This window comes from Callithrix jacchus, chromosome 16 (assembly GCF_049354715.1).
Source record: "Callithrix jacchus isolate 240 chromosome 16, calJac240_pri, whole genome shotgun sequence".
NCBI classification, from domain to species: Eukaryota; Metazoa; Chordata; class Mammalia; order Primates; family Cebidae; genus Callithrix; species Callithrix jacchus.
In genome coordinates this window covers 22302155-22325907 of record NC_133517.1, presented here as the reverse complement: position 1 = coordinate 22325907, position 23753 = coordinate 22302155, and the positions used below count along the sequence as shown (strand labels likewise).

General features: G+C 44.5%; 2 protein-coding genes and 1 long non-coding RNA gene across 17 annotated transcripts in view; 1 reads left to right on the top strand and 2 right to left on the bottom strand.

The window, feature by feature from the left end:
- ADHFE1 (alcohol dehydrogenase iron containing 1) overlaps window positions 1-15946 on the bottom strand; it is a 36429-nt gene extending 20483 nt beyond the window's left edge. For 2 of the 15 annotated variants that reach the window (XR_013527866.1, XM_002758980.7), the window contains exons 1-7: window positions 15852-15946; window positions 7839-7876; window positions 5208-5254; window positions 3743-3796; window positions 3414-3568; window positions 2804-3000; window positions 891-968 (exon numbers count right to left, since the gene is read on the bottom strand). Coding sequence is in view for 13 of the 15 variants with exons in the window: in XM_002758980.7 (XP_002759026.2) it covers window positions 891-968; window positions 2804-3000; window positions 3414-3568; window positions 3743-3796; window positions 5208-5254; window positions 7839-7876; window positions 15852-15910 (628 nt within the window). In the remaining 2 variants the exon portion in view is untranslated. Of the gene's footprint in view, window positions 1-890; window positions 969-2803; window positions 3001-3413; window positions 3569-3636; window positions 3797-5207; window positions 5287-7838; window positions 7877-15851 lie in introns of all 15 variants that reach the window. The other 13 variants (XR_013527867.1, XM_008982719.5, XM_078352537.1 and 10 more) reach the window with 12 other exon arrangements.
- Window positions 15947-17635: 1689 nt separating this feature from the next.
- On the bottom strand, window positions 17636-19335 carry RRS1 (regulator of ribosome synthesis 1). The gene has a single exon (XM_008982717.4). The coding sequence runs from the start codon at window positions 19215-19217 to the stop codon at window positions 18120-18122; it is 1098 nt and encodes a 365-aa protein (XP_008980965.1). The 5' UTR covers window positions 19218-19335; the 3' UTR covers window positions 17636-18119.
- Window positions 19336-19399: 64 nt separating this feature from the next.
- LOC108588642 (uncharacterized) overlaps window positions 19400-23753 on the top strand; it is a 228808-nt gene continuing 224454 nt past the window's right edge. Inside the window, exons 1-2 of the long non-coding RNA XR_013527868.1 lie at window positions 19400-19497; window positions 20291-20366. This is a non-coding gene — a long non-coding RNA (uncharacterized LOC108588642). The remainder of the gene's footprint in view (window positions 19498-20290; window positions 20367-23753) is intronic.

The window sequence follows — 23753 nt, the reverse complement described above, 5'->3', positions numbered from 1 at the left end:
AGAAAAGTTATCAAAAGTTTGCAGTTAAATGTCAATTTATTCTGCTACGAAGAGTCTGGATATTGAGCCAGACTCAAAAAGAGAGACATATCTATCACACTAGCCAAGAATCCATGACAGAGAAGAAGACAGAAAGCAGAACAGAGGTTACCTGGGAAAAGGACTGGGGGATTGGCTGGGATGGAGTATGAGGGAACTTCATGGAGTGATGGGTATGCTTTGTGTCTTGATTAGGGTGGTGGTTACATGAGCATATATGTTTGTCAAGGCTCATTAAACTAGATTCTTAAAATGTGTGCATTTTATTATACAAAAATCACATCTCAATAAAATTGGTTTAAATGTAAAAAAATGTCAGAAAAAGGAAACACCAATTTATGATTGTTATATAGTCACTAACTTGGGCAGAGAATAGCCAATTAAGATTCATGGCATTTCAATATGCTTTCAGAGATAATTCTCAAAAAGAAGTTTATTACGTTGTTTCATATTTTTATGTGTACTTGGAAAAGGAAAGAAAATGTGTATATGTGCATACCCTTTTCTTGACTCCTTGATTTTTTTCCTTTCTTTTTAAACTCAATACAAACTATTTAACATATTTATAGGGTACATGTGAGTATTGGTTACATACATAGGATGTTTTATGATCAAGTCAGGGTACTGGGGTATCCATTATGTGTTGGGAACATTTCGAGTCCTCTCTTCTAGCTACTTTGAAATATACAATACATTGTTGCTAACTATCATCACCTTACTCTGCTATAGCATATTGGGGCTTATTCTAACTGTATCATAACTGCTCGATTTTTAAAAATATTAGGATTTAAAGAAGAGTACGGAGCTGAAAGGTAAGAGAAATAATTCAAAATTATGGGCAAAGTTCTTACCAGTTTTTACTTTCAAGCGTTCATAGTCAAAAATGGCAGCCCCAGTAGTTTCACTCCCGGTTCCTGTAGTAGTTGGCACTTGAACAAAATAATATTAATTTTAATAAAGCATCTAAATAAAGGTTAGTGGAGATACCTAATTTAGCCTTAGGAAAGAGGAACAAAATTAGACAAGAAAACTTTGCTGACCCTCTTGTTTGCATGATGTATATGAATTAGCATGTATGGAAGCCTAACATGTATGATGTCTGTGTCTGCATTAACACATATATAAATCTAACATGTAGGACGCCAGTGTCTGTATTATCATGCATGTGTGTCCAGTGTGTATGAAGTCTGTATCTGCATTAACAGGCATGCATGAGATCTGTATCTATACTGGCATGCATGCATGTTTAGCATGTACATTGATGTCTGTGCCTGCATTAATGCACTTGCATGTTTGACATGTATCATGACTGCTGCATGACTGCTTATGTATGATTAATATGTGTAATGTCTATGCCTGTATTAATATGTATGCATATTTAACATGTATGTGTGACCTCTGTATCTGTGTTAACATGCATGTATGATGTCCATGTCTGCATTAACATACCTGGATGTTTAGCATGTATGTGTTTAATATGCATGTATGCACCTGCATTAGCATTGTCATGTTTAATATGCATATTGCCTGCTTTTGCATAATTTATGCATGTCAATATGTATGGTGTCTGTATTAACATACATGTATGTTTAATATGGATGTGAACTCTGTATCTGTTAACACAGATGTATGATTTCCGTGTCTTCGTTAATATATATGTATGCTAATCATGCACATGTGTGATGACTGTGCTGTATTAATAGCAGTGAGCTCTGGGAACCTCAGGCTCCTTGGGGACCAGAGCTTAAGCAGCTGCAGCTGGGTCAATGCAGGCTGCCTGGCACCTCTAGTAATAAAACTCATATTTTCTGTCTCTAAAAGACATCTTTATTCCCTCTTGGTGGCAAGCACAGTGACGATCTGCCTTTGCTGGGCTCCGTGGTTTTGTGGTTCTGTCAAGTTTCTAAACTTTACTAATCACCCCTCTGTGTGATGCTGACACAGTTTCACCAGAGGGTTCCATTTGCCAGACACCAATTATGCTGCTCCCTACTGATCCCTCATTCACAGCACAGCAGTTCATCTGCCATTGACTTACTCACATCCCATCACAAGGCCTGTTCACAATAGGGCAGGAGAGGAGAGAAGAAAGGGCAAAACTTTAAACTGAGGATATGTCCCAGTTACCAGTTAGCGCATGTTAGCTATAAAACTTTAAATAGTAATATGCTAGCAGCTATAAAAATGGCAGAGAAGAAAAGACCAGGAAATCTCAAAGTTCTCTGTGGAACAAATGAGCTCTTCTGATTTGGATCTGTATGTGTGTGCCCTGGGTAGCCACAGAGCAGATGTCACCCAGAGTGATGGGCCATGCTGGCCACATGTCCCAGGGAAGAGACAAAGCCTGAGGTCAGCTGAAGGGCTATTATGTAGAAGAAAGGGTTGAGTCAACACCAGAAAAATAACAGCTAATGTTCTCCTTAAACTCTACAGTGGCTGGCAAAATGGGACAAAACAGAGGGCAGTTTAGAGGACAAACCTGCTGACAGAGGGATCTCATCACATGTCAGTGATGATCTTCCCCCTCTTCCACATGGTGACCCCATAGCTTAAATCTGCAAACTTTCCTTCCACTGACCCAAATTGTCTCTGTCTATACAATAACAAAGATCAGAGTTTTAAAATGAATGATTGGTCTCCAAACAAAGCATTGATTTGAAATGAACAAAGCTTTAGAAATGTATATGCTAAAAGCACTGGCTTGTATCTTTCTTAATACCTTTTGCTAATTGCAAAATAAAACAAAGAAATAAACAGTCTTTACCTGCAATCAGAGGCTTAAGAGGCACAGACACAGGCTTTCCCTTGCCAATGGGGGCACTGACATAATCTAGGAAATCAGAGTGAGGGCTGGATGTGTACAGATTAGCAGCCTTACAGGTGTCCATGGTAGAGCCGCCACCGACAGCAACATAGGCATCAAAAGCTCCCTTTCGGGCAAATTCAATAGCTTCCATGAAGCTTGGAGAAGGGAAAATAAAAATTGTTGTCACACTTTTCAGAAATAAATTGTCATGCCATTAACTAAGGCTTTGGGTAAATTTTTTTTTTTTTTTTTGAGATGAAATGTTGCTTTGTCACCCAGGCTGCAGCGCAGTGGTACGATCTCGACTCACTGCAACCTCTACCTCCTGCGTTCAAGCGATTCTCCCACCTCAGCTTCCTGAGTAGCTGGGATTACAGGTGCCTGCCATCATGCCTGGCTAATTTTTGTATTTTTAGTAGAGACAGGGTTTCACCATATTGGGCAGGCTGAACTTGAACTCCTGACCTCAAGCAATCTGCCTGCCTGAGCCACTGGGCTTGGCTGGAGGCAAGTTTTAATCAACAGTTAGCTTCTGCTTAAAGAAACAATAACAACAATACAAGAATACCTTGCATCGGTGGGTTCCACTCTCACATTATCATAAACCGTAAAGGGGATGCCATTCTTCACTAGGGAATCCATAGCTACTTGCACAGGAGGGAGCTGGGCGAGGTTCTTGTCTGTCATCAAGCACACATTTTTAGCACCCATGTTTTTTAGGTCCTACAGAAAAACCTCTAAGTTAGGTTTGATTGTACTAGAACTGTAATAGACTCTTCTGGCAAACTCACATTATACATTTTTAAAAATAGAAGATGTGATTGTCGTCAATTAGCATGTGTCTCATGAGATATGTAACATTTACAGTAGGAGACTGTAGACATTTCAAATACTTGCCATGCCCACTTCCTTTGTAACTCCTGGTCCATATCTAATATTTGAAACAGCCATCTGAAAAAATAAAAATAAAAAGGTTTAGGTGTAGGGAGTATTTGAGAGTTGGCCCATCCATTTCTAAACACCTGAAGTGATTCCTTGTTGCCTAGAACATAAAGTATATACTCCTTAGCATGATCTTCTAGGTCATCCCCTCTCTGTCCTCACTTAAGAAGTGTGCTTCTTCAAGCAAACCTTAGCTCTTGCCCATTTGAATGACTTGTCTTTTCCCAAACACATCATCGACTCTCAATATTTACCCACCATCCTTGCATACCTGCCACCCAGTCAATGCTACTGTCTTCTGTTTTAGGCACTGTGTAGGCTCTGGTAATTCAACTATGGATAAGAGACATGTGGCCTCAAAAAGTTTACAGGTGAGAGAAAGGGTTTTACACTGATGGATGATGGGTCGCTTTTGGCCTGAAGATATGTCTTGATTGATCTGTGTTATGTTTAAATTTCTTTTTTGAATTGGCTAATAACTCTTAAAAATCAGGATACAAAAGTTTAATAGGAGTATTTGAATTTTTCTTTCCCTTGAATAATCCAGCCGCACTGGGAATTCATTCCCATATGGCAGTAATCTTATGGGGTTGAGTGGAGTCACACCCTAGATAGGGCCTGTGCTTTAGTGAGCTCAGCATGGCATCACTCAGCCTGTTCATCTGTTGGTTAACTGTCAGGCCCCTGGTGACATTTTAATTAATAATTCCTGAAGCCAGGTGCTGTGGCTCACACCTGTAATCCCAGCACTTCGGGAGGCCCAGGTGGGTGGATCATCTGAGGTCAGGAGTTTGAGACCAGCCTGGCCAACATGGCGAAACTGTCTCTACTAAAAATACAAAAACTAGCTGGGTGTGGAGGTGCACACATGCAATCCCAGCTACTCAGGAGGCTGAGGCAGGAGAACTGCTTGAACCCGGGAGGTGGAGGTTGAAGTGAGCTGAGATCACACCACTGCACTCCAGCTGGGATGACAGAGTGAGACTCTGCCTCAAAAAAAAAAAAAAAAAAAAAAATTCCTGGACTAGGGGGAGACAGGAATTTAAATAATTATAAATAATTACAGTGTGATAAAAATGCACCAGAATTATTACTTTACTTTGACCTCTCTTGGGATTGTTATAATTACAAAACTAAAGATTTAACACATAACGTATATAAATTAGAGGAATTGTGAAATTGGAAATTTATCCTGTTTTAGTGACTGTACAAAGCCAGCACTCTAGACATTAGCTATGATCTCAGAAGGTTTATATTCCCTTATACTAACCAGGTACTTTGCTATGTATGGCCTGATCAAATAGAGATTATGGAACATGAATTAATAACAGATTTAAAGTGAAATAATTCATTAGCAAAATATTCCAGTTTTATTTTTTCTGGTAATTCATACAAGAAATAACGGATTGATTGAATATACCTCAAAGGCATAATCTGTTGTTTTCCCAGAAGGTGAAAGTCCAGGGGCTAGAAATGTAAGAGTCAGCATCAAAGTGGGTCTTAAAAATAAAGCATGAATATTGTTATTTGATAGTAAAATCCAGCAATGAACATAAGTATTTCCTTTGAAGTCTTACTGAAAACATATAATTTTCAGATTTCACTGTTGCACATCAAATTAAAATCAATACCTGCATTTTAAGATAGAATGTAATGCTAACTCGAGGCTACGTTTGTGAAAATAATAAAATATTTCCTCTATTATAATTAAAATATATATTTGGAAATATCGTGTGTAACAATCCTCTAGAAAACAAAATCCCCTATAGTCTAGAGTTGGGTTACGATTAGAGAACAACTATTAGTAAGTTCATGAATTAGGGTCTTGGTTACACTTCTTATAGCCACTGTGACCATTTGTTTAAATTAAGTTTCTTTTTTAATTCATAGGGATAACTTATCACAGTAAGATATTTACATTTCTCAAGCTTATGCATGTAAACAACTTTTTTATCTTGTTGAAATTTAATAAACTTTTTTTTTTTTTCTTTGGAGACAGAGTTTCACTCTGTCACCCAGGCTGGAGTGCAGTGGTGTGATCTCGGCTCACTGCAATTTCCGCCTCCCGGGTTCAAGTGATTCTTTTGTCGCAGTCTCCCAAGCAGCTGGGACTACAGGCATGCACCACCATGCCCAGCTAATTTTTGTATTTTTAGTAGAGACAGGGTTTCACCATGCTGGCAAGGCTGGTCTCAAAATCCTGACCTTGTCATCCGCCTGCCTTGGCCTCCCAAAGTGTTACAATTACAGACATGAGCCACTACTCCTGGCCTAATAAACATTTTTATAAAGTGCTATTTCCTCGCAAAGGATTAGGTTTTAATTATGGCAAAAATGATTTTCTGTCATATTGGAACAAGAGGGACCTAATTAAAGATTTTTATCCTTGTTTTTATTTACTTATTTATATCAATATTGGTCAGTCATAAGATAAAGTATACAGAACAATTTTCACTACCCTTTTTTTTCTTTTTTGAGATGGAGTCTCACTCTGTTACTTGGCTGGAGTGCAATGCCACGATCTCGGGTCACTGCAACCTGCGCCTCTCAGGTTTAAGCAATTCTCCTGCCTCAGCCTCCCAAGTAGTAGCTGGGACTACAGGTGCACACCCCACAACCAGCTAATTTTTGTATTATTAGTAGAGACAGGGTTTCACCATGTTGGCCAGGATAGTCTTGATCTCTTGACCTTGAGATCTGCCCACTTCATCCTCCAGAAGTGCTGGGATTACAGGCACGAGTCACCGTGCCTGGCCCCTTTTTCTTTTTTAAGGAAAATAGATCAGATCTAGACAACAATCTTTCTTTAGCTCCCTGAGTACAAAGGCACCCTTAACCAAAACTCAAATTTATTTGATTCCTCTAGGCTTAAAAAAAATAATCTGGCCAGGTGCAGGAGCTCAAGCCTGTAATCCCAGCATCATGGGAGGCTGAGGTGGTAGGATTGCTTGAGGGTACAGTGAGCTATGACTGCACCACTGCACTCCAGCCTGGGTGACAGAGGGTGACCCTCTCTCTCTCTGTATATATAAATCTATTATTTCTGTTACTAAATTTTAGATAAATACATAAATATGATCCTAGAAAACAATGAGAATATCTTTATGTAAATTACTAATTTTATTCCCTCAAATAGGAAATTAACTGATTGTTGAAACCAACAAAGAATTAGAGAAAACTAGCTGAAGACAAAATTCTGCATATGTTCAGAAGGGCCTTAAAGGCTGGACGTGTTTTAACTCAGAGATGCCTCAGAGATGGCAGTTAATGATGGGCAGGGAGGTCCCTTGGCTTGTCCTGAAGGGTGAGTCACTTCTTGGGCAAGAGAAAGACCTTGGTGAGTTACTCTTTCTGTTCTAACTCCCCAATGAGCTTCTCTGCGGGTTTCTGCTTAGGATCCTCCATGGTCAGCCTCTTTCCTTTCCAACTTTTGCCTCAATGTTTAGATCTGAACTTAGAAGAGATAAAATCAGTGGTTATGTCAGTAATCAATGTGACATTCTAAGGACATGCTGAAATGATGTTGAGCTTCCTGCTGCTCTGTGGACCACAGTGTTAGGTGTTTGGTAGTGATTAAGATGTTGTGGTAACTGAAACTTTGTCATTATTTTTACATCTTAGGAAATACAATATTATCTTAAAAATTTATGCAAACAAGTTTTTGTTTTCTTTCTAGGAGCTCCCTTGTTCTTTAGCCTTCAGTTTTTTAGAGATGTCTTAGAACCTTCCAAAGACTTCATCTTGACGAATTCTGTTTGACGAACTCAGACATTCTTAAAATCCTATCTGCTTTTTTAGACTTGGCAAGTAATGAAAAGAGAAAAGCATTATAAGTAGCATTAAATATATATTTGAGCCAAACACGTAATTAGTAGCATACATTCAGCTAACTTTGTATAAAGTTACATGTTATCAATTTCACAGGTAACTGTTTTCATGGATCTTGCTCTCACATGCCTTGGTTTTCTTGCCATACACTTTCCCCGAATGTATTATAATGCCAACAGCAGAAACCAAAATTGTGGCTAGTTTAAAAATACAGAAGTATTACCTTGGGAGTAAGTATGAGAATGAGTTGGGCACTGGCACCTAGGGAAAAGGAAAATGACAGAAAACAAAACAAAACAAAACCTAAAGTGAAAATAGAGACCAAAAAATGAAAAGCCCTAAGCGAACTCATACTGCATTCTAGTGCTAAGATGCTTTCAAACTGGTAGTTCTTGGCAGACACTGTAAAATAGAAAATATATATATAGACACAGAAATCACGATGGACAAAAAGTTGACTCAGAGTCTTCCCAGGGCGGTAGCATCTTCATTCTTTCGCGAATTCATTTACTCAAGCAGTTCCTATCAAATGTCTGCTAGCAGCTGAGATAAGCGCTGTGGGGGTACAAGTAAGTTTAAGATGGGGGTCCCAGGTCTCCATGAAGCCCCAGCTCTTATTGAGTTAGGAGCTTTGACCAAGTCGACCCAAGGTTAACTCTATCCATGCGCCTCTTCTTACTCATTACCCTTTGCTGGGAACTTGCCTTGTATTTTTTCCCAGTGTCTTCAAGGTGTCTAATTATTTTCTTCAAACGGGCTCTAGACTTGAGCCTTCAGGAAACGTTCCTGCACCCACAGACCTCCTTGATCCCCACCTTTCTCTGCCCAGTTGCAGCCCCGGGCTCCAAGCTCTCCTCCGTCTCCGCTGTGCCGCTCCCCAGCAGCGCGCACACCCCATGCATCCCGTGCTCAAGGCCGCCGCCGCGTCTCACTTCTCGGTGGGCTTCTCTACAGGTTTCCCACGTCCTCCTTTTTGGAAACCCTCCCTGCCCTGGCTCCGGTCTCCCTTCCTGTTCTGGTCGTCTCCTGTTTCTTGGACCCTCACAGTCCCTCCCCTGGCCTTTCTTTCTCCAGCTCGCTCTCTGATCGAGGCTGGGAAGGCGGTTTTATGTTTCTTTGGGTTGCCCAGAGGACCTTGTCCAGTGGCCGTCTCAGTAGATACTTGAGTGCATCACTTCCTCCTCCCCGCCAAAATTCAAATCTGGAATTAAAACACCCAAGAGGGAAGGAAGGTGGGGGAGGAAGGAAAAGGGTTGATCTCAGTGACCGTCCAGATCTCAAAAATTCTAACTGTGAAGTCAAAGCAGACACGGGGGCGAGAGCTGGCGCGAGTCGCGGTTGCCATCTAGTGGTCCCCGCCGCGGGGCCTGGGGAGAGGACGCGGGCCAGGCCAGGCTGGTGCCTTCACGGTGAGTTTTGTTTGCTTCGAGGACTTTCTCTGCTTTACGCCTTCCAAGGACAAGAAAAGCGAGGCAGAAGGAAAAAGCAAATCAAAACTTAAAGCTTTCCAACGTGGACGCTCCAGGGAGCACTTGCTTCCTTCCCAGACCCCTCCTCTTTATTTTTATTTTTTCCAAGCTCTGAGGCTACCCTAATCCATCATTTCTACTTCTTACTTGTGGTTTGTACCCTGTCCCCTCTTGCTTTCTCGGGACCTCCACCCCTCCTGTATTTCCTAGTCCTCCCCCTCACTCAGTCTTTTTCAGCATATGGAAGAGTTTTGCACCTGAAACTTTTCCATCTCCTACTTCCACTGGTGGGCTCACTCTTCCTCTCTCTCCTCCTGACTGACCTACATTTGCTGGCTCCCTTTCCGGGTGTCCAACACATTCCTTGGCCCCTGAAATCAGGCTGCTGTCTCTCCAAGTCCAGCTATCTGGCTGTGGCCTCGCTTCTCAGACCTCTAGCACCTCATTCTAGCAGCATGGAACGTGTGGCCACCCCTTTTTGGGCAAGTGGAACTTCTTCCTGGCTTCCAGGATCCCTACTTGCCCGAGCTTTCTCTAATTGTTCTTTTTCTGGCTCCTTTTCCACTCTGCCCATTCCTTAAATGTTTGGTTATGTCCTGGGCTGCCTTCAGCCATTCTGATCCTTCCTCCTCCCTCACCCTTTAGAGCCCATTATACACCAAGGCCTCAAATATGCCTCACCCAAGTTCACCCACTTTTCCTGGGACCCTGCCACTCTCTGGTTCCAGGATCACCTCTCATCTGGATTACTACCAGATTCCCAACTGGCTTCTCGTGGCTCCACCTCTGCCACCTCTATTCCCCACACCGTAGTCAGGGTGTATTTCCAATGATGTCGCTCCCTGGTTGAAAGCTGCTTCAATGGCTTCCCAAAGCTCTCACATAAAGTTCAGGCCTGCCCCCACCTGACTGGTCCCTCACTCAACTCACTCCATTTCTGGGTTTGAGCTCCTGGAAAAATTAACTTCTTTTCCTTGAATGAGCCACAATCTCTCTCTTCCAGAATTCTGCCCTTCCTCTGCCTGCAACATAGTTCCCTTCCCTCTTCTTCTGGATAACTTTTGTTCTCTCCTGTCAGTTCCCCTGGGCAGCCTTCCCTGAGGCCCAAGGCCGCAGAGCCACATCTTTTCTGGAGCTTCCTTTGCATTACAATGTTCCACACTGGTGCTGTTTTTCTGCTTCCATCAGCCTGTGGATTGTGAATTTAGTGATATCCAGGCAGAATCTACGTTTCTCACAACTTTATCCCCTGTGGCTAGCACCAGGTAATTGCCAGGCACCAAGTAATCCTTTTGTACTGATTAAATGAGTGAGTAAACGAATAAATAAGTGAATGTAGACATTTTCATTTCTCTGACCCTCTATTTTCTTTTTCTGGCATGCCAAAACAGAGGGCCTTAACTGGAGTGGGGGACCAGGCTGTGGGTTCCTGCCTTCTTCGAATGGCCTGAAGGCACCGGTGGGTTCTTTGGATTCCTTCAGAGAAGCAGAGTGAGGCTTGGGGAGAGCAAGGACCTCATCTACCTGCTCTCCTGGCTCTGGCCCCATTATTTTGGCTTCCTCCTGATATCACTGATAACCTCTTAGCCATGCTGTTAGCAAAGGACAGTCTGTCTGCCGTTCCCTAAATCGCAGCCCCTCTCATCTTCTCAAGGACTTTGCCGGTAGCTCTCCCTTCTCTCTTCCAGAATTATCAAAATCCCCCTCCCTGTTAGACATTATCCATCAGCTATCAGCATTTTTTTTAGCTTATTTGTAAGCACATTTTATCCATCTTACATAACAAAACCAGAAACCTCTTGCTCCTCTCTCCTCTCCCAATCCCACCTCTCTCCTTCCCTTCAGCAGGCTATACCCACTCTTGCAATTTCTCTTCTCTCATTCCCTCTGGAACCTTCTGTCATCAACTTTTACCCCAACTCAACTGACCAGCCTCCCAGCTCATTAATGCCCTCCACCTGATAAACACTCCGCTCAGTTCAGCTCTGTCCTCACAGTACCCAATGTGTCAGCGGCATCCTCCTGTTCACTCCCTCCTTCCTGGAAACACTTTTTTCCCTGGCTTCGGGGCACTACTTGGGTTTCTTCTCATGGCACTGGCTGCTCTTGGCCTCATTTCTTTTCAAGCTCTTGACTCCAAACCTTGGAGGACCCAGGAGTCAGTTCTGAACCTTTTGCTTTTCTTTCCACCCTCAGTCCCCTGGTCTCAAATACCTTTGATGCTGATGATTTCCACATTTATCTTTCTGGCCTGGGCATCTATCCTCAACTCCAGATTCACCTGCCCAGTGAACTCCAGATTCCATTTCTCCCGAACTCCAGATTCACCACCCCTCAGTGACCTCCCCTCGTCTCGAATACCTTTGATGCTGATGACTTCCACATTTATCTTTCTGGCTTGGGCATCTCTCCTGAATTCCAGATTTACCCACCCACTCAGCATCTCTGCATGGATGTCTATGAAACATCAACATTTTCCCTATTGAAGACTGAGCTCCTGGTGTTCCCTCAAGCCTGCTCCTCCCACAGCCTTCCCCATCTCCATCTAATGGCAATTTCATTCTTCCAGTTGTTCGGGCCAGAAAACCTTGGGGTCACTCTTGGCCTCACACTCCGATCTCCCCCTCATTCACTCTGCTCCATATCCAGGTATGCGCTTCACCTCTGCATTCCTTCCCTGAAAGCCACAGGGTTTTGCTCTCTCCATACACTGGTCTTTCTCCAAACATTACCTTCTCAGTGAGTGTGGTCAGCTAAGTAATGGCTCCTGAAGATGAAGTTCTAATTCTGGGAATCTGTGAATGTTACCCTATATAGTAAGAGGAACTTTGCAGATATGATTAAGAATCCTGGCCGGGTGCAGTGGCTCACACCTGTAATCCTAGCACTTTGGAAGGCTGAGGCAGGCATATCACCGGAGGTCAGGAGTTCAAGACCAGCCTGGCCAACATGGCGAAAACCTATCTCTACTAAAAATACAAAAATTAGCCGGGTGTGGTGGTGTGTGCCTGTGATCCTAGCTACTCGGGAGGCTGAGGCAGAATTGCTTAAACCTGGGAGGTGGAGGTTGTAGTGAGCTGAGATCACATCACTGTACTCCAGCCTGGGCGATAGAGCGAAACTCCATCTCAAAAAAAAAAAAAAAAAAAAAAAAAAGAATCTTGCCAGGTGTGGTGGCACACACCTCTAATCCTAGCACTTTGGGAGGCCAAGGTGGGAGGATTACTTGAGGCCAGGAGTTCAAGAACAGCCTGTGCAACATGGTCAGACTCCAGCTCTACAAAAAATAAAATTAGTTACGTATGATGGTGTGCACCGGTAGTCCCAGCTACTTGGGAGGTTAAAGTGGGAGGATCTTTGAGGAGGCTGGAAATTCGAGATTGTAGTGAGCCATGATCATGTCACTGCACTCCAACCTGAGTGATAGCAAGACTTTCAAAAAAAAAAAAATCTTGAGATGGTGAGATTATTATTTTGGATTAATGTGTGGGCCCTAAATGTACTCATGCATATCCTTATAAAAGGGAGGCAGAGGGAAATTTGACCCAAAAGACAGAAATGTGAACACTGAAGCAAGATGGTTGCCGGCTGTGAAGATGGAAGACGGGGCCACAAGCTAAGGAATGGAAGGCACAGCTCCAGAAGAAGGAAAAAAGCAAGTAAGTGGGTCGGGCATGGTGGCTCACGCCTATAATCCCAGTACTTTGGGAGGCTGAGGCGGGCGGATCACGAGGTCAAGAGATAGAGACCATCCCGGCCAACATGGTGAAACCCCATCTCTAATAAAAATACAAAAATTAGCTGGGCTTGGTGGTGCGCACCTGGAGTCCCAGCTACTCGGGAGGCTGAGGCAGGAGAACTGCTTGAACCCAAGAGGTAGAGGTTGCAGTGAGCTGAGATCGCGCCACTGCACTCCAGCCTGGCAACTGGCAATGGAGCAAGACTGTCTAAAAAAAAAAGAAAAAAAAAAGGCAAGTAAGTGGATTCTGCAGCACCTCTGAGCTTCACTCAAGAGGGACTGTGGCCCTGCTCACACCTTGGTTTCAGCCTAATAAAACTAATTTCAGACATCTGACCTCTGCAACTGTTAAGAAGATAAATGTGTGTTAAGCTACCAGGTTCATGGTAATTTGTCACAATAGCTGTAGGAAACTAACACAGTGAGGGCTGCTCTGAACACCTCAAAAATTGCATCGCTCCTTCAATGTCCCCAGACCCCTTTATGGTCTCTTTAATACCTGTCAATAGCTAATGTACTCAGTTTTAGTAACTAGTTTGTCATCTGTCCCTGTACCCTTTGCCCCATGCATAGTGTGGTTAGGTTTTGTTTCCTGCTGTACCCCAGAGAGAACACAGCCAAAGCAGGGCTGCGCTTTTTTTTTGAGATGAAGTCTTGCCCTATAGCCCAGGCTGTAGTACAGTGGTTTGATCTCTGCTCACTGCAAACTATGCCTCACAGGTTCAAGTGATTCTCCTGCCTCAGCCTCCTGAGTAGCTGGGACCCCGGGAACCTGCCACCATGCCCGGCTAAGGGCTGCACATCTGGAGAGAGAATGTGACTCTCACTCTCCAGGGCTTTCCCCCACCTCTCTGGCCAGGCCATTCCTGGCCTCTGTCCCTTTGGTGCTGGTTCTTTCCCCTCCAGTTGTCAGAGCAGCTACTCTATGGAATGTGTCGGGCAGAAACCCAGAGTGCACGCCGTGTCCAACGAAGGTGGCCACATGTCACCCCGTGCCCTAGCCCACTTTCCCCAGCTGAAACATGGGCCCAATGATGCCATTTTCCAACTTTCCAAGATTTTTATCAGAAATCTCCTGTTTTAAAAATGTTTACCCTTTTAGAAAAATAAGCACGTGCAGAAGAAAGCACCATCTTGCTACTCCGGCTGTGGCTGTACTGCTCCCCAGGAGGTTACTCTCAGCTGTTTCCTTCTAGGTCAGAGTTTGCTAAGGCTTCAGTTGTCCTCCATAAACACGGATGGATGTGTTCCCAATTCACTCTTGAGCCCCAGAACAACATATTCAATTACCTACTGTGTGTCTCCATCTGAATATACCAGAAGCATGCCCAACTCAAAATGCCCTAGACTGAAGTTGCCATCTTCCTCCTAACACTAACCCTCCTACAGTCCCTGCCTTGGTAAATGGGCCCACTGTTTACCCGATCCCCAAGCCAGAAATCTCAATTCTTCACTATTCAGATACAAAATTCTGTGGATTCTAACCAACCTCTCCACATTTCTAACTACCTAAGGAACTGCCTCTTAGTGCCTGAAGGCATTACCTTTAGGCTAGAGCAGAACAATGACCTCTAGTCCTTCCTCTTCACTCCACGTTTCCACCACAATGTGCCAACACAGTTCTGATCATGCCACGCTCCCTTCTCATACAATCATTCCAAAAACATATTCTGCATCACACTGGTTCCATGGGATATGAATGGTGGTGTGTGGCAAAGAGTTCTATGATGACACAGGTTTAGAACCAAAAACTTGAACACAACTTTGTTTTTTCGGTAGCTTCTCAGAGTCCTTCATGTCTAATGTACATTTTGATTCACTGAGAGAGCAATACAGCAAAGGAGCTTCCCAAACTTATTTGGCCATGGAATTCTTTTGTTATGGGGTATTTCAAAGTAGTAGTGTTTCATGGTGAGAAATATTGTTCAATAGCTTTCCATTGTCTACAGGACACAATTCAAATTCCTTAGCACAGGCCTGAGAACAAGGACTATGAAGCCAGAGTATCTGGGTTCAAATTATGACTGTTATTTGCTTAGCTGTGTGACACTGGTCAAATTCTTCTCCATGCCTTTATTTCCATATCTATGAGGACAACAATACCGTATATCACAGGGTCAGTGTAAGGATTAGAGTTATAATTATACTGATAGTCCATTTGAAGTGTGTAGGACACTGCCTGGCTCATGGTGTTAGCTATTTTCTTATTCATGGTCTTTTATCAGCTGTCTTCTCCATCCTTACCTCCTCCTATGAAGGTAGGTCGAGTTGACTTTTGGATCCTGGGACTACGCCTCCATCGCTGGCGCTGCTCTTCTCTCTGCCTATTCCTCTCCAGGCCCTGCCTTTCCTCCTACTGATCTCCACCTGTTAGCTCAAACTTTTCCATGTTTCCCAGGCAGACTTGTGCACTTGCAGTCAGCACGTATTTATCAGGTGACCATGATATACCTGGCATTTCTGCAGGGAGCAGGTGTGTCATAACATTGATTAACCTGATTCCCTGTACACGCCAGGGAGCGTGACTCTGCAACTTCTCACACCCATCCTTCCCTTCTACACCCAGTCTGTTGTGGCCGGTTTTACCCTTGTCCCCTCATCCCATTCCCCGGTAGACTTCAAACTGCTCCAGAGCCTTTCATCTTTGTATCCCTGGAACCTGGAATAATTTTTGGCACATAATATATGTCCAATAAATATGTGTCAACTGCATACATGAATTTGTCTTGGCCACCGTGTCAAGCTCCCCACTGCCTGCCACGATGTGGGACCAGGTCCTCTCTGGGCTTGTTTCCTTCGGTAGACAAGCGGATAAAGGTGGCCTCACTGGGCCCTGCTAGGACGCACTGCATAGTGTGATCTGGCAGTCCTGCGCAGCGTACGGTGGGATCACAGGGCAGTATCCCTTTCCCAGAATTCTTGAAAGTAAGTGAAGACTGCGCAGGGCCTCTAGCGGGTCACACACAGGGGGCTGCGTGGGCACAGCAGCATCCTGCGTCCCCTGCCCGCCCACCAGCCCCGCACTCACGCTGCACGCTGCAGTTGCCTCAGCAAATGCGCTACCCGGGTTTGGGCGGCTGCGGCCATGGCGCGTGGTGTCCTTCTCCCTCCCCAGGTCCTTACACCGCCCCCTCCGCCGGCCAATCCCAGCTGCCCGCCAGCTTCCCGTCCCTCTGCCGCGCCTCCCCACCTGCTCCGCCCGGTCACCAGTTAAAGCTCCAGCCCAGTGGGCTCAGGGCCATTTTCCCACAGAATCAGAACCAGAACCCCAGCTGCCCCAGCGGCACTTGCACAATACTGCCGTAGAAGGTAAAGGCTCCGTGAGGTCCTGCCTTAAATCTCCTTACTTATCCTCTGCTTTTCACATGTTGAGGACTTGGGGAAAGGGAGAGGAACAGGGACAGCCTTTTTCCACTGTGAGTCCTTTAAAATATTACTTTGTCTTCTGAGAATACTTTAAGTGATCAAGACCCTGCCTTTAAATCATTTCACCGTAAACAAGAACCTCGCAGAGCCCAGGGTCTTTGTTAAAAGCGGTGTGAATAGCTTTGTTTTTGATGAAAGCAAAATGGTTTCATTAGTAGTTAAAACTTGCCATGATTAGGCTATGCTCTGGGAGGGCTTGGCAGCGCCCTATCTGCCATGTCCCAGTGGAAAAGTTGATTAACAACAAAGCTCAACTTTATCAGAAAGTATCCAAAGACAGTAACGACTAATTTGCATTTTTAGTAATCTGTTATTATGAAATCTGAATCTTTTCAGGAGATATTAAGTTCTACAGAAATAAATTTACTGAGATCAAACTGGAAGAAACTGATGGACAGGAAGAAGGCCAAGGACAGCTATGTAAACATTTCACCTCCTAATCAACCAGCTCAGGCCAAAGTGACAAATGAATTGAAAGATAATAATGTTCTATGAGAACACATGGACACAGTGAGGGAAACAACACACACTGGGGCCTAGGGTAGGGGGACAGAAGGGGACGGTGGGCTTAATACTCAGGTGATGGATTGACAGATGCAAGCCAACATGGCACACGTTTACCTATGTAACAAACGTGCACATTCTGCACGTGTACTCTGGAACTTAAAAAATAATATCCTAATTAAGCATCTTATTGGGTCTGTTTCTTTTTTTCCCAAACAAAACTATATTTGATGTCAAGCTTAAAAGCAAACAAAAACAAACAATGGGGGATCTAAATGGAGAGAAAAATTTAAGTGTTTTCTGGATTAATGAGGATTATTACCATTATTCAATGAAGCCCAAATTGATCATTTACAGGAAATCCATCTGTTCAGTGTTGAAAGGCAAAAATCTTTTTGAAAAAAGACATGAGTTTTACTACTTTCAATAGTGTATCTGATACTAAAAGAAGTATACGTGTAAAAGTGGTCTCACTGAATCCATCATAATTTAACTACTTCGTGTTTTGTTTTGTGATGGAGTGTCCTTCTGTTGCCCAGGCTGGAGTGCAATGCAATGGCACGATCTGGGCTCACTACAACCTCCGCCTCGCAGGTTCAAACGCTTTTCCTGCCTCAGCCTCCCGAGTAGCTGGGACTACAGGCATCAGCCACCACATCCGGCTAATTTTTAAATTTTCAGTAGAGATGTTTCACTGTGTTGGCCAGGCTGGTCTCAAACTCCTGACCTCAGCCCACCTCGGCATCCCACAGGTGTGAGCCACTGTGCCCGGCCTGCTTTGTGTTTTTTAGAAAGTAAACAAAAAATAATATGTACCACGTATCCAGGTAACTGGCTTCACGTACAATTGCTACCCAGTAGTCAGAAAGTTAAAAGCAACAATCGACAAGACATCTTTATTACTTAACCTTTTAAACAGTCACTTGCCTATTCAATTCTGAAACTGTTGTCTTTCCTTCCCCTGCTCTGATGTACAAGCTTGTTGTAAAAATAATGCAGAAACATATACACCAATCTAAGTCTGTGAAATATGACCAACTTGCCCCCACCCTATTTCCCAAGTTAAAAAGAAGAAAAAAGGCTGTTTAAGAACAGAACTCTTTCCCGGTTTCCATCAAATTATTTCCTTAATTCTTAAAATCCTCACATAAGTTCTTCATCTCGAGTCAAAGTCTCGGTTGTGGGAAAAACATGAATTTGTGCAATCCAACACTTACGTACTCTCTGGAGGGGAGGGCAGTCCTGTCCCTTCAAGCTCAATGAAGGCAACGGCCAGGTCCTTCCGAGTCCCCGTACAAGTACCTAGAACTTAACATTTAGTATTTATAGTTCATGGTTTACAGACAGATGCGACGGCGAGAAACTATTACTTCCTCCTCTTTCCTCCTGGTCGCTGTCCTCCTTTTCTCTTGCCACCAAAGCCAGGCGGCCCGGAATTCATCTTGCCTCCCAAGCCCCCTTTCCTCTTCCCTCCCTGGCTTGGCGGGCCCCCTTTCCTCTTGCCCCCAAGCCCCTGCCGGCCTCCCTTTCTCTTGGCCTTCTGGCTCATTTTCCTCCTCTTGGCAGCCTCCTCCTGGTCGTCCTCCCTCATTTGCTTATTGGTGGCCCTCGTCACATCCAGCTGAGGCTTCTTGCTGTTCATGACACGAAGCAGCTCCAACTGGTTCTTTTTCTCTGCTGCAAAGTCCCCGAAAAGGGGTTGAAACTTCCTCTTCTTGCCGGAACCCCGGGGCGCCTTCTCCTTGGGGAGACGTTCCTGGAAGCGCCCCACAGAGGCTGTGGAGACCTTGGCCACCTGCATGGCGCGGCCCAGCTCCTCCTTACTCTGGTGTCCGGTAGGGTGCAAGCCAGCTGCGCTGGGCAGCTGCATCTTGTGCGCTCGGGCCAAGTTACGCAGCCGGTTCAGCTCGTTCTTGGCCACTCGTTCCTTCTTGGCCTGAATCCGCTTGGCGAACTGATCCTCCAATGGGTCAGCATTGCCGGGCACCTCAATCAGCCATTCCTTGGTGTCGTCCCGGGCGCGCTGGTAGCCCCAGCGCCGCCGCCACTGGCCGCTTACCTCGTCCCACACCAGGTTGGTCTTCTTCTTGGGACGGATGCCCTTGAGGCGCGCGAACTGCTGCCAGCGTGTAAGTGGCCGCGGCCGGGGCAGAGGCTTCTCTCGTGGCAGGCGTGTGGTAGGCTCGGGCAGCCGTGCCACTATTGCCTCTTCCACGCGCTCAGTGGGCAGCTGCCATAGCTGGTTGATGAGCAGCTGCGTGTTGTCCCGCGCCAGGGCCCGCAGCTCGGCCTCCGGCGTGGGTCCGGCGCACCGCAGCCCTGTCGGGGGGTTCCGGTCCGAAGCCAGCAGGTTGCCCAGGTCAAACTCCAGCTCCAGCTCCTTGAGCACCGTGATGCGCTGCAACTTCTCTGCCTCGTCCTGCTCCGCTTTTGCCAGAAGCTTTTCCACGCTCTGGTCCTCCATGGCTCCAGTTCGGTTCACTAGCTTTGGGGCTGCAGCTGAAGTTACTTTTCCTACAGTTGCAGCCCAAACTCCGGCCACATAAACACGTGCGGCTGTCGGGATGCCCAAACCGGAAGAGAAAGGTTCGCTTCCGGAGCGCCCGGAACTGGCTCGCAACCCGGGCGACCCTAGGCAAGGCCGGCAGAGGGCGTTATGGATGATGGGATTAGAAGCAGGACCTTTTGGCAGGCACCGGAAGGAGGCGGAGCTGGCGCAAGCAGCCCGCACTACAAGTTCCAGAGTAGGATTGGGACTGCGACTCCCAGGACGCAGCGGGGCGGGGCGCGGTCTGGGGGGCGGTCCAGAGACACCTCACCGGGCGGCCTAGGGGGGCGGTTCGGGGATAGTCTCGGGGGCGGTGTAGTTCAGGGGGCGGTCTTAGGATGGCAGTCCGGGACAGTCTTGTGGAGCAATCCAGAGGGGCGGTCCGGAGGGTTGGTCCAGGAGCGCCGTCCAGGACCGGGACTGGTACAAATTCCTGGGGCTGCCTGTGGTGTGGGTTTACAATCCAGTGCGTGTTACGGTTTCAGTGTAAATCCGTTGTGAAGATGTTTAGACAGTCACCCTTCTTAGGGGCAAGTTGTTTCACCGGAGTCATAATCTGCTTTCAGGGTTCCTAGCTGTGGCCTGAAGAAGGTAACATCTCATAGATACCCACAGAGCTAATTGTAGAAGATTCGGTTTGTTTGGGAGTGAGTGGCTCTGGCAATGCAGCCGCCCCTAGTGGGCGCAGGTGTGCACCGACCCTAGTGAACTAACTGACTTGGAGCTCCGGGGTCACATCCTCTCGGCCAGGCTCTGCAGTTAACACTACCTGGGTTCCAATCCTGACTGTGCAGCTGTTGGTCCTTCAGCAATTTTACTTGTTGAGGCCTATTTTAAGGCCTGTGAGATAGGGATAATAAAACTTTCTAGGGCGGTTATAAGATAAATTAGTTAATATCCTCCAAGGGAGGGTTAAACTCATAGGGCCTGGAGCATATGAGTACTCAATACAAGTTAGCTAAATAGCGATTATTATTTCATTTTCATAGGGTCTGGGAGCTAACTGAAGAGGCAGTGCTACATGGTGTGACACAGTGGTTCTTGAGTCAAACGGCCTACAATCAGGTATCAGTTCACCATTACTTGGAGAGGATGTTTGACCTAAGCCCTATTTATAAGTTGAGAAACATGAAGCATTAGTTCCTGCTACATAGTAAGAACTCAATATGTGTTAGCTATTAGTATTAACTATGTTATTAATTATTGTATTAACTATATTATTTTCACAGATGAAACAAGGAGGGCTCAGAGAAGTGAAGTGACCAAGAACAAATGTGCTTAATTCTGGCTTTAAGTCTGTAGACATATTTGCTGCATGTCATCCAAGCTCTTGATACTAAAGTGTGGTCTCCGTACCAGCAGCAGAATATCCCCTGGGAGCTTGTTGGAAATGCAGAATCTCAGGCCTCACTCTAGATGTAATTTATGAGAACGTTTAATAAGATCTGTAGGTGACTAGGATGTGCACTTGAGTATCAGAGGCACTGTTGATTGTGTGGTTTACAGAATTTATCTCCCTTTCACTGGGAGCCAGCTTTATCCTAGAGGGGGTTAAGCTGGAGAATTAACCAATGAAATTAACTTAATAGCAATGAGTAAATAGACTCAGTTTAGTTTCAGCATTGTTCTAGACTTTTTCTTATCTAAAAGCATTTTAGAATTTGCTGTTTTTTTCTCCCCCCCAGAACCTGCTTTAACATTCAGCATCAAGGCTTTAACATCAGTCATCCCATGTGGCCAAGGCTAGGTCAAAGACCATATTAGCTAACTGCTTTGAGCCTTAAACTTTTGGGATTTGCCATAGGAGAGAGTTGAATGTATTGACACAAATGTTCTGGGCTTGGCTTGGTTTCTCATTCATTCATTCATTTACTTGACAAACATTTAATTGAATGGTTACTATGTGCCAGACACTAGGTACAAAGATAACTGAGACCTTATGGAGTACTGGGGAAGAAAAGTAAAAAGAAATTTACTATATAGTATAATGTCATTGGACCTTTAATAGGAGGTACAAATATGTAGGAGTTAGCTTCTCTGTCAATCTTCTGAATTAGGAAAAAAAGAGCAGGTGTTTATAAGTGTTAAATGATGTGATCTGGATCATACATGTGAGCTTTTAATTAAACTCTGTTTTATGTTCAGTGGTTTTTTTTTAGACAGGGTCTTACTTTGTCACCCAGGCTGGAGTCCAGTGGCACAGTCTCAGCTCACTGCAGCCTCAACATCCTGGACTCAAGCGATCCTTCTGCCTCAGCCCCCCAGGTAGCTGGGACTACAGGCACTTGTCACTACACCTGGCTATTTGTGTGTATGTGTGTATTTTTTGTAGAGCCAGGATTTTCCCGTGTGACCCAGGCTGGTCTCAAACTCCTTAGCTCAAGTGATCCACCTGTCTTGGCCTTCCAAAGTGCTAGGATTACAGGCATGAACCACCATGCCCATTAATGAAATTTTTTAAAAAATTCATTTTTTAAAATAGTCTAAATGGATTTTAATTTCCTTGAAGACTAGAGACTGATTTTTACTTCCACTTAGTACTGGACACAAATTAGGTATTAAATATATGATTGTTTGAAAGAGTAAACATTATAGGGTTCTCTAATTAAAGGGTGTTAATACTGTGTTAGATTCAAGGTGAGCAAAAGCAGTAAGACTGGGATTTGGGGCTTAACAAAAAATCTTACTGAGGTAAGTGGATAAGTTGTGGTCTCCAGGTTGCATTTGTATCATTCTTTTTCCTTTGTTGGTTTCCCTTCCGCCTTATATCCCATAAATACAGAGATATCCTAACTTTGGTCATCAGATCCCACTTTTTCCCTCTGTATACTCTCTATGACATGTCATCCACTTGCATGGTGTCAGCTACCACTTCTGTGCAGCTGGTTCTTACAGGTACATCTTTTCTTTTTCTCAGAACTCTAGGATTAAATCTCCAACTACCTCCTGGGCTTTTTCACCACATTCTAAACTCAGTATGGCTAAAACTACATAACACATCATCTTCTTCTAAATTTGCTTCTCCTTCCATCATCCATCCATTCATCCAGTCAGCCAGCCCCTCTTTTTCTCCCAGTAAATGTTTATAGAAGGCCTTTGATGCCTGACACACTGTGCTGGCATTGAGAATTAGTAAAAAACCAACTCGCTTGATGTTATCATCATTCTAGTCTAGAGCTTGGGCTTGAAACTATGAAGTCATCCTTGACTTTTCTCTTCCTATCCCCAAATCCAATCAATGTAAAAGTCCTGTTTGGTTTGTCTCTATATTGTACCTTTTCCATTCCCATTGCCATTACCTTACCACTATTTTCCTAGACTGGAAATAGTCATCCGCTTCTCCACATCCTTTCTCCATCCACTCTGTCCCTGGCTTCCAGCTGGGTTTGGCCTGCAGGGGCAGTGACAGAAGATAAGAAGGTATGAACAGAGTGAAGGCATGTATGCAGATTGCCATCAAAAGTCCTTCAAAAGGCCACAGCTCCCATCAGGTAGTCCTGTCCATGCAGCCATCCTCCTGCTGCTCCTCTAAGCAGCTCCCTTCGTTGCTGCAGGTCTAGGAGTGATTATGGTAGCACTATTGTTCTTTGTCAGTTTCCTTAAACTGCCCACATCTCTGCAAGTATTCTTTGTTTATCTTTCTTAAATTACCCAGCTTGATCACTGCCTGTTTGCTGCCCTGACTGATATCCTGAGAACCATCCTAGGAGCATCCCAACATTTCCTGCTTCCATACTCTTTTCAGGACAGTCCTGAAGCTTTACCTTTGGTGGATCTGGCCAAATCACTCCTCTCAAAAAGTCTCCTTTCTCCTTAATGAAATAATGATTATTCTTGGTCTTGGATGTTCATGTTCTGGCCCCAAGAAATCACATGTCATGATAGTCCTCCTTATGTTTTATGGAGGTATGCATGATATGTTTTAATCACATGTCATGATAGTCCTCCTTATGCTTGTTTTCCAAATATTTCTTTCCCACTCTTATTTTCTATTTTAGCTCTCTCTAGAGCCTTAGAACATTCCTCAAGAAAGTCGAAAGTGAGGTGAGGTGTAGGGCAGAAAAAGCAGCAATTATATTTTTGTAGCAACTATTGTAAAGTGAACTTGGAGGGAGAGTTTTTCCTGAAACAGGAACAAGAAGGTTAAAGCCGTGAAAGCATACCTTTAATGTTCCCTCAAAACATAACCACTTTGGTCAGTAAAGCATTTTTATAAGAAATTTCTTTTTCATTCTTTGTTGCCACATTAACTTAGATTTACTTTCTAAATGTCTCTTTTTCAGTTGCCTCTTTTTGGTAGCAGAAATTGTTAGGGATGATTCAACCATTCTTTAATCCTGCTGTGAACATACTTTATAAAAGTAGTTTTGTCTATTAAATTCAATGTGCCAGTAATTTAATAAAATAGGAGAAAAGCGTCCTTAAAATGGTTACATTATTTCCTCACGGCTC

What these genes read in the sequence shown, in the direction of transcription:
- RRS1 (XM_008982717.4), bottom strand. Translation starts at nt 19,217, where the DNA reads ATGGAGGACCAGAGCGTGGAAAAGCTTCTGGCAAAAGCGGAGCAGGAC.